The 13,464-nt window shown below is 50.5% G+C and overlaps 1 protein-coding gene across 1 annotated transcript in view; it reads right to left on the bottom strand.

Moving 5' to 3' along the window:
* LOC101952781 (relaxin receptor 1-like) overlaps positions 1-13,464 on the bottom strand; it is a 43,804-nt gene that overhangs the window by 8,520 nt on the left and 21,820 nt on the right. Inside the window, exons 9-14 of the mRNA XM_005279548.4 lie at positions 12,119-12,193; positions 11,371-11,442; positions 6,737-6,808; positions 4,903-4,974; positions 2,527-2,598; positions 2,330-2,401 (exon numbers count right to left, since the gene is read on the bottom strand). Coding sequence (XP_005279605.2) covers positions 2,330-2,401; positions 2,527-2,598; positions 4,903-4,974; positions 6,737-6,808; positions 11,371-11,442; positions 12,119-12,193 — 435 coding nt within the window. The remainder of the gene's footprint in view (positions 1-2,329; positions 2,402-2,526; positions 2,599-4,902; positions 4,975-6,736; positions 6,809-11,370; positions 11,443-12,118; positions 12,194-13,464) is intronic.

The raw sequence follows: 13,464 nt of genomic DNA, 5'->3' as shown, positions 1-13,464 counted from the left end.
CCCCATCCCCACCTCCACCCCCCTGCTTCTCTCTGCCCCATGGCTGGACCCCAGTGCACCTCCAGCTGTGGGCAGTCTCTGCTTCCCACCACCTCTGGAGCCTCGCTTGTCATCTCGGAGCTGAGCCGCTTGGGACTGGTGCAGAAGCCTGGTCAGTCTTAGGTCTCAGACGGTGGGTGGGGACGACAGTGGTGGGGAGGGAGGTGCTTGGCTAGGCCTCTCCAGGCAGGTGGGTCCTCAGGGAGGACCATTCCCAAGGAGCCGGAGCGATTCCTCACCCCAGGCCCAGCCCTGGCTGCACTGGCAGCTCAGCCTGGCCTCCCAGCAGGGCCAGTGAGTGTGGCCGGGAGGCAGGCCATGGGGGAGTGGGTCTCTTACGGGCATGGAGGGGGGTGCTGGGCTGTGAGGGGGCAGGGAAGATGTGTGTGTTGGGGCACTAGGGTGTGGGGGGTGCTGGGCAGTTGTGGTGGGGTTGTGAGCAGGGGGGCACTGGGCAGGTGTGGTGGTGTGCAGGGCGCTGTGCATTTGTGGAGGGGTCTGGGGTGGGTGCTGGGCATAGTGGGTCCGGGGGGCTCTGACCACAGGGCCAGCTCTAGCTATTTTGCTGACTCAAGCAAAAAAATCTTTGGCTGCCCCCCACCCCAGCCCTGGGCTCTCACTCCCTCCCACCAGTGGCCACCCACACCCCCTGCCGCCCCAGCCCTGGGCTCCCCCCCCGCCACCCACACCCCCTGCCGCCCCAGCCCTGGGCTCTCCCCCCACCCACCCAACCCCCTGCCGCCCCAGCCCTGGGCTCTCCCCCCACCCACCCACACCCCGTGCCACCCCAGTCCTGGGCTCCCCCCCATCAGTGCTAACTCCGCCCGCTCCCCCCTCGCCTCCAGCCAGTCCGGCGCTGGCAGGGTCAGGGTAAGCAGCAGGGCTCCCGGGCTGCGCCTCAGCCCAGGGTCCCTCCAGCCAGGGCTCCCACCTCCAGGACTGGCCGGGACCCGGGAGGGCAGAGCCAGGGGACCGCCCCGGCAGGGGGCTGAGGAGCCAGGGTAGGGGAGCCACAGAGGGAGCGTAGCCCCAGAGAGTGGGATGCGGGCCCCGGACGGCAGCGCCCCGCCCTCTATGGCTGCTGCTGGCCGCCCTGCCGCAGTCCCTGGGCAGCTCGGGCTGCTTCGCTCAGCCCCAGCTGTGGCGCTGGGGGGGGCTGCCCTGCGGCACCTGCAGGCGGGTCCATGTGCCCCGCGGGGCAGTCCCCAGCCCGAATGTCCCCTGCTCGGAGCCTGCCCGGCCCAGCCACAAGGTGCAGGTGCTGCTCCCCCACGGCGCGAACTGCAGCGGCCCCAGGGTGCGATGCCAGGGCCGGCTCTAGGCTTTTGCTGCCCGAAGGAAAAAAAAAAAAGATGGCCAGAATGCTGCCCCTGAAAACATGCCACCCCAAGCACATACTTGTTTTGCTGGTGCCTAGAGCCGGCCCTGTCTGGCCATAGGGAGTTGGGGGGTGTTGGGTGGGGGAGCTGTGTGGTGTGGCATGGGCCCGACCCCGAGGGGAAGGGGCATGCTGGCAGCACAGGGCCAGGCGGGCCACGGGGCGTCTGGCAACTGCCAGTTAGTAAATAGTGCCCTTGCACTGGGCTGGGCGGAGTGGGGCCGCCCCTGCCATGCCAGGTCCCATTACCCCTGGCTGGCCCCTTGCTCTGGGGACTGACCTCCCTGCACCATGCTCCATTGCCTCCATGGGGGCCCACAAATATGTTTGGCACCGGGCCCACAAAAGGTTAATCCGGCCCTGTGTGTATCAATACATCAGCATTGTTCTTAACTCATTATGCCCAAGCAGTGTGCCAAAAGGACCACTCATTGGGTTATTTAGCAGTTGTTTTCAGAGAACTAAACAACAGCTTTATACTATCTGGCCTGAAAATGTACCTTTTTCAGTTTCACTATCAACTATAATCTAACGCTATAACCTTCACACACAGATTAATGCTTATGGGTAAAACACCTTTAAATATTGTGGCGTTTGTGTGTCCCCAGACCTGGAACTTGTTCCCCCATCTCTCTTGGCACAGTTTAGACTAAACTAAGCCTTGTTGGCTATGACCGTCCAGAGGCCTTTTTGCCAGCTAGGGATTCCCAGAAAGCAGTGTCTTGATCCTGGCACACTCTCTGTGCGGGGTGGCATAGGAATATCTGTCTGGGGAGATCCAGCTGTTTTTTGGGCATGGCAGAAGGACATATCGACTGAGGATTGAGCCCGGTTTGTTTAATTTTTCCTGGCACTAACTTCTACCATAGCAACAGAAGCTCCCAATCCTTTTCCCCACTCCCAAGTACTCACATGTGAGACAGATTGGTGAGTTTCTGGAACATGCGAGTCTGGATGTTGGGGATCTCCAGACCTTCAATACTCCTGTAAAAATCAATGCAACAGAAGACATGAGCTAGCTTGGCTCTCCACCTGGCCTGAGGCGACAGGCTCAAGGGGCTTTAGGGGAGGCAGAGCTCTTCAGTGTCTGTGCTGCTGTTCACACTTACAGAGAGCGCAGGTGGGGCAGGCTGTCAAATTGGTCGGCAAAGATCTGCTTCAGGGGGTTGTAGGAAATATTCCTGCAAACAGAAAAAGCAGAGTCTTTCTTTCCAGAAATTCCCCCCAAAACCTGAAAGCCGAGATCTCCCCAGGGCTGCCGGTAGAGATGATGCTTGCTTATGTTAAATAGCAATATGCTGAAATGTGAGTAGAGAGCAATTTGTGGGCCTAAATTTGGGCTTGATAATAATAAGAAAAGTAATATCTGAGTGAAGTGAGACAATTCAAAGGCAAGTTAGAGTTAAGCTAGGACATAACCCCAGGTCATGTTGTAAACATATTTGGTTTTAACAAGTGGTTTAGACAAAATGTGAATATGTTGACAGCATGTTATCTGTATTTAGGGTCACCAGACGTCCCAATAAATTTTTTTTTTTTGCTCAGCTGGGGCAGGACTCGGCCTTTTTTTTTTTTTTTTTTGCTCTGCTGGCGGACCCTCCCCCCCCCCCCGCCGCCCATGTGTCCCGATATTTTCGTCCCCTCATCTGGTCACCCTACCTGAATTGATACTTATTGGAGTGGTATTTATGCAGATGTTAATTAAGATGATGTTTAGTGTTAAATAGCCAATAAGAAAGTAAAAATATTTAATTATGGTAGCAGAAATATAGAAATGGTAAAAGGGAGGCTTAATGCTAATGAATTATGGGGTGGTCGTATAATTGATTATAAAAGGGTGGTGCGCGGCTTTTAGGTTAGCATGCTCATCCACCATCAAGGTACCGTTAGAGAAAGGATTATACACCCCTTCTTCTTGTGCAGGGAGTGAGCACCCCCCAATGCACCAGGTCATCTTGGACTGCAGGCACCACTGCAGTGTGAGGTTATATTGTAATGGCTGTTGGTTTGAACTGATTATTTTATTTTGATTCTATCCCCCATTGGGTCAGTCACATTTCTCCACTAAATCTGTAACTGCCCTGGAGGCTCGAACCCGAACGTGTTCAGTCTGGTTCTATTCCTTAGCTGCAAACTATTAACTGGGAACACATAAACCAAGGCCACACCAGGAGCAAACCCATGGCAGACTTTCCCCTGGCCTCAGACTCCCCTGCCTCTCTTGAAACAGTAACATACCCGCTGTTACGTACTGGCTGCGATTGGCACGGTCAACCTAGGGAGACCACCTACAAGTGTGAGGGAATGCACTGTGCCTGGGAAGGCAGAGCAGTCTAGTGGACTGATGAACAGCACTAGATAAGAGCTGGGTACTATTATTATTGTTCCTTTGCTGAAGCTGCAAGAACAGGGCCAAGCAGTGCTGTGGGCCCAGACCACTATTTCCTTTCAATTAGGCCAACGAACAACTGGCAGCTATTGCAGGTGCTTCTTATCTGGGTTGGATTTGACCCGATGACTCAGAAGCAAAAGGCTGGTTAGCCCATGTGACGCATGGCCAGAAAGGGTTAAACATCCTGCAAAATAAATAACCCTCAAAAGACATGGGGAGATAATGTTTGTGTTTTTGTATTTTTGTATTATTGTTTTGTATTTACATGTGTATGAGTAGGGTCCACAATGTAATCAACAGGCCCTGTCTATGCTGGATTCTGATCCAGAGATCAGAAGAACATCCTAGCATTTAAATGAATTGTAAACACGGGGAAATCTCGGTATTCATCTCTCTTTGAAATGTACTGTGAATGCTGGAGGAACAAGCAAATGGCCTTATGTTAATTCTGTAGCTAAGTACCAGCGATGAACTTCCTACAAAGTCATCCTAATGACCTTTTGTTCCTGTAGGAACTCCCAACTCGTCAAAGAGGACATGAAATTGTATAAAAGATCCTTGGGTCCTGATTCTGTCATCTCAGATCTGCTTGAGGCTTCATACAGGGGGAGCTTAGACAAAAGGGCTGAGATCCCAGTCCTAAACTGGCACATCCTGCAATGACTTTGGACTATAACCTATGAACTATTTGACGTGGGTACCTGGATGGAGGCCTGAGGCTGGATCACTTTAAGGGAACTGTGTTGTTTGGACTTCTGAGTAACCAGTAAGGTAATAAAGAAGCTGTTTTATGCTGGCTTGGTAAATCTAAGTATTGGAATATCCACCAGTTTTTGCGGATTTGGCTGCCCCATTCTTTGTAGTTCACCCTAGTTGAGTGACCACAGCTGGTCACCACTGGGACCCTGGTCACAGCCCATTAACAATTCCCTGAGCTGGGTGGTCCCCCTAGAGCTGCACTCTGTGCACCCCTCATGGACAGCTGGCGGCCTATGCTGCTCTCTGTGGTACCCTTTGAAGATTTTTAAAGTAGTAACAAATGCCAAAGGGGCGGCTCAGATTAAGGCTTGGGGAGCTCCAATACAGTACTCACAGCTGCTGGAGGTCATGCAGGTTACTGAATAAAGATGGTGGAAGTTCCTCCAGTCTATTGTAAGACAGGTCACTGTGCAAACAAAAGCAAGATTTCAGACAGCTGGTTGTTGGGGTTCAGCGAGGGTGGGGGGGGAGGGAAGGGCGCTATATGCACACATCATAAAACTGTTACAATTGGGTAGCAAATGATAGCCCCAAGAATGGCTCAGAGCTGGAGTAACTAGAACATTGCAGGTCTGTGCAAGTTCAGGTGCTTGCAGAGCTCTGTGTAAATGGGCGGGATTGGGGGCAGGCGAAGCATAGCAGAAGTCATGCAGATTAGGGTAGAGGTGCTTGGCAGAGCTAAGGGGAGAGCCCAGGACTGGAATAGCAGGCAGTGCTGTCGGTTAGGTTTGTGGTGCATTAGAACATAACATAAGAACGGCCATGCTGGGTCAGACCAATGGTCCATCTAGCCCAGTATCCTGTCTTCCAAGAGGGGCCAGTGCCAGATTCTTCAGAGGGAATGAACAGAACAGGGAAATTAGCAAGTGATCCATCCTCTGTCATACAGTCCCCTCTTTTGGCAAAGACTTAATAACACCCAGAGCATGGGGTTGCATCACTGATAATTTTAGTTAATAACCACTGATGGACCTATTCTCCATGAACTTATCTAATTCTTTTTTTTCACCCAGTTATACTTTGGGCCTTCACAACATTCCCTGGCAACAAGTTCCACAGGCTGACTATGTGTTGTGTGAAGAAATACTTTCTTATGTTTGTTATAAACCTGCTGCCTATTAATTTAATTGGGTGATCCTGGTGCTTGTGTTCTGTGAAGGGGTAAATAACACTTCCTTAGTCACTTTCTCTACACCATTCATGATTTTATAGACCTCCATCATATCCCCCCCCCTTAGTTGTCTCTTTTCTAAGTTGAACAATCCCAGTCTTTTTAATCTCTCTTCATACAGAAGTTGTTCCATACCTCTCATCATGTTTGTTGCCCTTCACTGTGTTTTTTCCAAAGTCTTTCCAATATATTTTTTGAGATGGGGTGACCAGAACTGCATGCAGTATTCTAGGTGTGGGCGTACAATGGTTTTTATAGAGGCATTATGATACTTTCTGTTTTATCTCTCCCTTTCCTAATGGGCCTTAACATTCTGTTGGCTTTTTTGACTGCTGCTGCACATTGAGCAGATGTTTTCAGAGAATTATCCGCTATGACTCCAAGATTTCTTTCTTGAGTGGCAACAGCTAATTTAGACCCCATGATTTTGTATGTACAGTTGGGATTATGCTTCCCAATGCACATTACTTTGCACTTATCAACACTGAATTTCATCAGCCAGTCACCCAGTTTTGTGAGATCCCTTTGGAACTCTTCATAGACTTAATAATCTCGAGTAATTTTGTATCATCTGCAAACTTTGCACCTCATTTTCCAGCTCATTTATGAATATGCTGATATTGCCCAGCCTGTGTGGGGGTGCAGGACAGGAACAGGAAAGGGTGCTGCAGATCAGGAGTGAAGAGCATGAGCAGAGCTGGGAGAAGGGGAAGCTTGGACCCACTTAGCAGCACTATATCCAGCAACATCAGCATTCCACTTTCATAAGCATCAAATAGATGTAGAGGTTATTAAAAGCTACCTGTAGGTGGAGCAGCCAAGCACCCAAGTGTCAGGAAACTATTCACCAAGGGAGAACAAATAGATCCCCCCACAGGATCATGAGCAAATGATCACGGTCAAGACAGTGACACAATCACAACAACCACTGACACGCCGTTGACCACGAGGGGTGGAGGAGGGGCACTGCATCTGGGAAATCAATAGCAATACTTACAGCTCCACCAGTCTGCTCAGGTTGGAAAACGCCCCTTCCTGGATCCATTTGATCTTATTTCTGCGCAGAATCCTGGAGGAGGAGAGAGAAGCTCTGGTGAAAAGCAGCCCTTCATTTCCCAGTTCCTTCCAAGGTCTCTGATGACCTTAGAACTGAGCACGGCACGAAGGAGATCTTAACGCTGGAATTCTGAGAGGCTTATTTGAGGCCACGCACCCAGGCCTGCTCTGTTCCTTACATAGCACGCGTTTACTGCTAAACTTGTGCCAGTCCCACTGATACACTCACATAGATCCAAACACTTATATTTGGCGAAGAGCAGCTCCAGGGTTGAACTGTGGGGTTCAGGGACAGCTCACAACTAAACACAGAATCAGACGAGTCCATAAGAATTTGTCGGAGTGTGAACCAAACAGAGCTGACAGTGCAACCCAACATTACACAAAGCTCATCTGGCTTCAAGCCAAATTCAGAACTCAGGACGGTTCATTGTCTGCGATTTGGGCACCTTTGGTATGAACATCCGTATCCAGTATTGAATGAACCATGGTTTTCCAGTGCAGCCACACGTTGTGTCACTTATTGAAGTGCCAGTTTGGAGGAAGTTTCAGTGCCATCTCTGGATTTGACCCCCTCCAGGCCCTCAGTGAAAAATTAAGGGAGGGATAAAACTGAACAACATGCTCAGACAACTTCCTGAAGCCCTGAACATTCATCCATGGCTCTGGCAAGGAACTGGAACTGCTGCTGCCCCTGCCACATGGAGGATATTTCCAGACCCCTCGTACCTATATATCAGCTACTCCTTTTACTAGCTGAGCTATGGAGCTCAGCTCCCCAGGCTGGGAGCTGTGGTACAGGCAGGGCCGGCTCCAGGCACCAGCCCAGCAAGCAGGTGCTTGGGGTGGCCAAGGGGAAGGGGCGGCACGTCGGGCTCTTTGGCGGCGGGTCCCTCTTGGAGGGAAGCACCTGCCGCCGAATTCCCGCTGAAGAAGAAAGCGGCGGCGCGGTGGAGCTGCCACCGGAGTGCCGCCAATCGCAATTGCGATCGCGGCTCCCCTCTCCCCCCCCCCCCCCCCCCGGCCGCTTGGGGTGGCAAAAACCCTGGAGCCAGTCCTGGGTACAGGAGGTCCTGCCCTGGATGTAGTTTGCTCATGACCATTGTGTGTGTGTCTTTATTTTCTGTGGAAGGTATTCTTCAGCCCAGGCTGTGGCTGCCATAATTAAATACCCACCCAGGGGGAGTGGGTGGGAATGCTGCATTGGGAGAGGCTCATGTCCTTGTCAAACATTTAATCTAGGAATACCCACTCCCACCCCTTAGTTATCAGATCCTCATTATCACCAGACCTCAGCTAGGCTGGGATAGTTGCAGAGAGAAGACAGAGTGAGGGAAGGAGGGCTGGGGAAGTTCTTCCTGCTGTCCCACACCACCCCGCGTATTAGCCTCTTCTTGTCTGTTTCATCTCCTCATAAAGCTGTCACTTGTGCTGGTGTCATTGGCAGGGCGTGTTTATGCCTTCTGTCTTGCCCTGGCTTATGTTTCCATGACGCTGACATAACTCTTCTTAGAAACACATTCCTGATCAAAGCCAAAAGTGCTTGGATGCTTGGCTTGAAGAAGCATTGCATTGTGGGGAGGAAGCCACTCACTCTCCTCCCATCTTTGGCAGCATGGGGCAGGGAGAGTTCTTGCTAAGGGAACACAGGGTTCAGCCCCTTGGGATAAAATGTCTAGTGGCCTCCTCTGTGAGCCGTACAGGCTGTGTCAGCTTTCTGTGGCTGAAAATAGGTCCTTCCAAAGCATTTGTTCCTTTGAGAAGGTATCAAGAGGGGAGCTGAGGGTGGATCATTGACAACATCCCCTGGAAATCACTGCAAAATACAAACGAGTCTTCAGGCTGCAGTCCAGCCCCTGTGCGACACACGCACGAGTCTCCATCTCAGTCCATTTGTTAATGGCTGCTCACTTCTTACTTGCCCACGGATGCCCTGAGAGTAATAAGTGTTGGCAGTGCCCACAAACGGGTTATAGAGGGCAGGGAAATACGAAGCACCATGCTCCGAAGCTGCATGCCAAAGACGGGCCGGCGCCCAGCAAGGAAAGTGAAGTGCTGGAAGGCTGCTACTTCAGTGGAGACTGTACTGCTCCCTGCTTTGGGGTTTCCACACTGCACACTACAAAGCCATCAGGCTCACTTAGGGTATGTCTACACTGCAAGCAGACACCCCCGGCTAGCCTGTTTCAAGGGCTGGCAAGGCCGGGCTAAGGGGCTGATTAATTGCAATGTAGATGTTCAGGCTCTTCTTGGACCCTCCCACTTCACAGGATCCTAGAGACCGCACACCACCCGAATGGCTACACTGAAATGGCTACACTTAGCCCGAGCCACGTGAGCCCAAGTCAGCTGGCATGGGCCAGATACGGGTGTCTAGTTGCAGTATAGACAGTCCCTCAGTGCCAGGAGCTGACCCCCAGCTCTAGAGGGGGCAGGAGCATACGGGGCAGAGTCTGGGCACCATACACAGAGACAGGAACTCCGAGGAGGCAGAACTCCTGGGTACTGAGTTCTGGAATGTGCTGCCAATGCTCCATCAGCTGCAGGTTGTTCCCAGAGGGTCTGGGAAAGCTCAGAATTACAAGGTTTCATAGAATCATAGAAATGTACGGCTGGCAGGACCTTGAGAGCTCTTCTATTCCAGTCCACTGTGCTGAAGCATTTGGAAATCACTCAGAAAATGAGGATGAAATGCATCAATTGGAATGTCTCCTTGCCTTGACTATGAAAATGCCTTTGGAAATTAGCTCTTTGATAACTCAGGCTGCAACAGAGCCCAAGTGTTTCAGATGAGAAATGGCATAATAATAATAGTGCCTGTTAGAACAGTATTTTGCACACTGCAGTCCTTGATTACTGCTCAGAAGTGCTTGACTTGTGTCCCGAGGAGGTACCTGGTTTGTTTGTTCCATCACAACAGCAGCTCACACACACACTGGCTGTGTCACTGCAGGCCTAACCACTTCTAAAACTCAGGGCCAACATTTTCCCATGTGGGTGCCTAAAGTTAATTAAAATTAACTAATTAAAAGTGGGCTGCTTTTCAGCGCACCTGCAGCTCTCAGTGACTTTAGAGGACGATCAGCACTTCTGAAATGTTGCCTCGGGCCCATACTGCCCCTTTATCCGAGGCGCTCAAAGTGTTTCACAAACCTTCATAAGTGAAGAGCGAATATCCCTCTGTTCATTAGACCAGGTGACCTAATGGGCCTTTGCCATCTCCAATAGCCAGGGCTCTATGATTAATTATTTAAGCCTCCCAAATCCCTTGGCAGGTGAGCAAGTAACTGGGTGCATCAAGCTAAAAGTAACGGGACTTACTTGGGGATTATACCATTGTTAACACAGCTTGGGGAACGGGGAAATCTTCCTCAAGATACAGGAGGCGATCCTGCCAAAGCCACTATCAGCTATTGTTCAGATAAGCCTTGGGTTTACTCACCTACTCCAATCTGACAGCTTTGGGAAAGGATCCAGTGATGCATTCCCAGTGCCCTGGATAATAATCACCCCTCACTTTGGGAGGACAGGCTTGACTGCACATTCCATTCATGCCACTGTCCCATGGACAATTTGTAGCTTGTGTACATGAATAACATATACAGGGCATGGAAGTTTATTAGCCTTATTTTGCAGGGCTCCAGAGGCTGAACCTTCTGGGAAATATATCAACATCATGTTTAGGAAAACTAGACTCTAGGCCAGGGCTGCATCTTCTCTGGGAGAATTCCTTGGCTTTGTGAGCTCCTGGAAAGCACCAGCACTATAGCTTGACACTGTAAACGAACACTGCAGGCCAGATATGAAATTGACCAAAAATAGACTTTAGGGATGAGGGGCAAAAAAAGAACTGGCACATGTTTAACAGGCTGAGAACCTACTAGGCAGGCTTTATATTTTTCATCTTTAAAAGATGAATGTAAAAGGGATTTTAGAGCTAGTGAAAGGTACTGGGTGGAGAGCGAATCGCTTTGCCCACACAGCAGCTACAGCGTGGGCAGCAGAAAGGTGACCTGTCTCCGCATCCCACCCTCTGCCTTAGTCTTTGCTCCAAGGGTACTAGCTCATTCTCCATGGTTTGTGATGTGGACAGGTGTTAGCCTCACCAGCTCATGTCTCGTTGGTCACCAAATGGCCCTCAATGGCTTTTGCTCATTACTAACCTGAGCAGATGCCAAAGCAGTGAACTAGAGGTGAAATCTTTGGCCCCCATTACCAAGTATAAATGCAGATGTGCAACCGATATTTAAAATACCATGAAATTGTCTCTACTGTTGCTGTTTATAAACATAGGTTGTGTGCCATAAAATGGATTCAAGATGCCAGATCTGCAGTAGGGACAAAGCGGCCTAGCTCTGTTGAAGTCATTGGACCTGCACTGATTTATACGAGCTGAGAACCTGGCCCAAGGTCGCTGGTGTTGCACCCAATTCATAGCATGACCCAGCTGATAGATGAGGTCCCTGGTGATTTCCTCCATGCAGGTGAGGGTTGAAGGGGTGACTCCATAGCCACGCCAGATCCCACTCTCCCCCCCACACCTTCGTGTACGGCCAGTGGAGGGTTGGTACTCACAGCACAGTGAAGGTGCTGCATTCCTGGAACACTGAGCTCTTCAGAGCGTGGATCTGGTTTCCTTCCAGCTCCCTAGAAAAAGAGCAGTAGCTGGGTTTCCGTGGCTAGCAATCCTTCACCTTATTGATCCCCCTCCAACCTAGAAGTCCTCAGCCAGACAAATTGTTGCTTCTCCCTGGACAGAAGGGAGTCTGTCCTGATGCCACCCATGAGAGCAGAGCTCCTGACCCCAGCTGCCTGGCAGCGGTGTGAGAACTGACCCCAAAGATCATTGTCTCTGGTCCTGCTTTCTGTGTCGCTGTCAAAAACGACATTATCCCCTCATCTCCCAGGCTCACGACCTCCCTATCCTCTTCATTTCCTTTCTCTGACGCATGCTCTCACTATGGCCTTTCATTGCTTCCTCTCTAATATCCACCCTGTCCCCTCGCTCCCCTCTGTTAAAACACCTTTGCTTGTCTCTCGTCTGCTGCAGCCTTCTCCTCTCTGCCCTTCCAGTCCAGCCAAATCACCTCAAGCTAACCCCTGCTCTGATCGCATCTACCGCGCTGCCCTGCAGAATACCAAGAGAGACACAGCTGCTTCTCCTCGCCCTCTCGCTTGCACTGGGAATACCCCCACCCAACCTGCTCACAAGAATGCCACTGGTAGGGGTGGGCTGAGGTGCCTGTGCCTTATTCTGGCTAACCCAACACCACAGCCTCTGCCGATTCAGACACCAGATCTCCACACCAGGGCAGGTACTCACAGCCAGCTGAGCTTCGGCATCTCTGCACATACGGAAGTGTTGGGCATGCTACTCAGGGAGTTGTTCAGCATGTACCTGGTTGGGAAGCAATAAGAAAACCTTAGATGGGGTGGGATCTGAGTTACTACCGAGAATTCTTTCCTGGGTGTCTGGCTGGTGAGTCTTGCCCATACGCTCAGGGTTTAGCTGATCACCATATCTGGAGTCGAGAATGAATTTTCCTCCAGGGCGGATTGGCAGAAGCCCCGGCGGTTTTTCTCCTTCCTCTGCAGCATGGGGCATAGGTCACTTGCTGGAAGATTCTCTGCACCTTGAAGTCTTTAAACCAGGATTTGAGGACTTCAATGGCCCAGACACAGGTTTGATACAGGAGTGGGTGGGTGAGATTCTGTGGCCAGCATTGTGCAGGAGGTCAGATTAGATGATCATAATGGTCCCTTCTGACCTTAAAGTCTATGAGTCTATTAATGCCTAGTACATGTGCCCAGTACACAGGGGGGATTGGTACTGCATTCCTGGCACAGTCACTAATGCCTCTGAGCCTGAAATGCAGTTACCTATCTATGCTGAATACAGTACGTGCAACATTTCACTAGGCCTGTCCTCGCAGTCTGTCTGTCATAGACAGCTCTCCAATGGCTCCCACGGTAGTAGGGAGTCACACCCCCTGTGTCCAGAGATCACAGGTCATTGAGCCAATCCATTGCACAGATATTAGTGGTTGCTGTTAGTTTCACTCATTTCCTTTAGGGTACTGACTCAGATAACCACAATTTATAGATAAGATTATCTTCAGCAGGGTTCCTGTGGAAATAATGGGATATGCTCATGTAATGACAGACCGTATCCTAATGCATGCATACAAGCGGGCCAAAATCAGGTTGCACAGGCAACCCACAGCAATTGCAGGGAAAGGCCTGCTCAGTCTGTGTAGCCCTGGCTGGAGCATGCTTGCTGCAGACAGCAGCTTCAGAGAATGTAGCTCCCTAACTCTAGCAATTCTCTACCAAGCAGGTGGGAACTTCAGTTTTTCAAAGGTTTATAACTTGGCCAAATGTGGGTAGTTTTTCCCAAGAACAACAAAAGACACATCCCTGCCAAATGTCAAGCCCCTGCTCCAGGGCATGGAGGTGCTAGAGCTTCTCAACAAAATGGTTGTGGGAATATTTTTTAACATGGGCAAAACAAAGCATTTCCCCCTAATCTTGTTCTGATTAATGGCTGAACCATTTTTGCTGAAATGTCCCCAAAACATTCTGCCTGAGGCACATGCCTGGAACGGAAAATTTTAGACAAACAATTAAAGTTTGGCAAAGTTGTAAGAAAAGGAAAACAGGATCATACAC

This window comes from Chrysemys picta, chromosome 9 (genome assembly GCF_011386835.1).
Source record: "Chrysemys picta bellii isolate R12L10 chromosome 9, ASM1138683v2, whole genome shotgun sequence".
Taxonomy (NCBI): domain Eukaryota; kingdom Metazoa; phylum Chordata; order Testudines; family Emydidae; genus Chrysemys; species Chrysemys picta.
The sequence above is the reverse complement of the archived record's forward strand: the minus strand, read 5'-3'. Positions and strand labels throughout refer to the sequence as shown.